Source organism: Chiloscyllium plagiosum, unplaced genomic scaffold, assembly GCF_037043375.1.
Source record: "Chiloscyllium plagiosum isolate Xiang-an unplaced genomic scaffold, Cpla_swu_hap1 HiC_scaffold_35, whole genome shotgun sequence".
In the NCBI taxonomy this organism is placed as follows: domain Eukaryota; kingdom Metazoa; phylum Chordata; class Chondrichthyes; order Orectolobiformes; family Hemiscylliidae; genus Chiloscyllium; species Chiloscyllium plagiosum.
In genome coordinates, this window is record NW_028270173.1 from 5,955,843 (window position 1) to 5,957,228 (window position 1,386).

The 1,386-nt window shown below is 44.0% G+C and overlaps 1 protein-coding gene across 1 annotated transcript; it reads left to right on the forward strand.

The window, feature by feature from the left end:
- Positions 1-360: 360 nt before the first annotated feature.
- LOC122541185 (histone H4-like) lies at positions 361-672 on the forward strand. Its single transcript, XM_043677811.2, has one exon. It carries the CDS (start codon positions 361-363, stop codon positions 670-672), a length of 312 nt encoding a protein of 103 aa, XP_043533746.1.
- Positions 673-1,386: the final 714 nt, after the last annotated feature.

Here is a 1,386-nt window from a genome sequence, read left to right on the forward strand (position 1 = left end):
CCCCTCGATCTCAACTACCCCTCCTTCCAGGATGTGGACCTGAGCTTAACCGTAAAATGTACAGTCTCTTTGTTAATACATCGGAATAAAATCATTTCACAAGAATAATCAGTTTTAATCTGGCTGTATTGCATCTCACTGCACTTCAGCAGTTTATGGGTTGGTTAACAATGAATGATTATTTTGCTCATTCAGCACTTTGATACATTACGTTGAACAAGGACGGGCAGCGAGAGCATCGCGGTGTTCTTTGACTCCGCCCCTTTTCCCTCCTCACCCAGGTCCGCGCTCACGGTATAAAAAGATGTTGGATTGTGCGTTCACCTGTTCTTGCGAGCGTGTCTTATTCTTTCGCTGGTGATGTCTGGCAGAGGCAAAGGTGGCAAAGGCCTTGGTAAAGGTGGTGCCAAGCGGCACCGCAAGGTCCTACGAGATAATATTCAGGGTATTACAAAACCAGCTATTCGTCGCCTAGCTCGCCGTGGGGGTGTTAAGCGCATCTCTGGCCTTATTTATGAGGAGACTCGTGGTGTCCTGAAGGTTTTTTTGGAAAATATTATAAGGGATTCCGTGACTTACACCGAACATGCTAAGCGTAAGACTGTTACCGCCATGGATGTGGTTTACGCTCTCAAACGCCAAGGACGAACTCTCTACGGATTTGGCGGTTGAAAGCTGTTAGTAAAACATCGGTGGAAAGGCTCTTTTAAGAGCCACAAGTTGTTCTCAAGAAAGCTGCGGACCCTTTCCAAAACGGCTATTATCAACATGGTAGTCACAATTTTAACTTGCGCTTGCCACCTGAAAAACCTGGTTATTCAACTCTGGTCGATTGATGTTTAGAACGTTAATATGTGGCAGTATTAAACGTCAAGGAAGCTTTACAAATGAAAACCCAGCTCCGTGCATTCGCAACAATTGTCAGGAGCGGATGGTCCATCTGTGTCTCCACAGATCTCCGTTAATAACAAGCAGCTGAAAGCACTGGATACTGCAAGAGATATAGGTTATTCAAATATTGCAGCAATACTAATGAATGCTTACCCATATTTCTCCCGAAACCATTGAGGTGCAGCCAAAAGGTTGAGATTTATCCTTGCTATAAGTCTCAGGTTACCAAAGCTACATAAATCCTTACGACATGCATTTGCGAGGAGGTGAGGAACCAAGATTCATCCTCAGGTTAGTGTATGTCCTACTACCAAAAATAATTGAGAGAAACGTGTACTTGTAAAGCACACTATGAGACCACAAGTGAAATGGTCAGACACAAGCAGCTTCTGTCGTATCCAAGAGAACAAGAGACAGTGCTGAACATTGTGTTAAATATTTGGAGTCTGCTCCGACATTCAATAACAAATAGTGCTGGAGAAACTCCAGGTCTAA

Bases quoted from the DNA above. Each gene is read 5' to 3' on its own strand.
- LOC122541185 (XM_043677811.2), top strand. From the start codon at position 361: ATGTCTGGCAGAGGCAAAGGTGGCAAAGGCCTTGGTAAAGGTGGTGCC.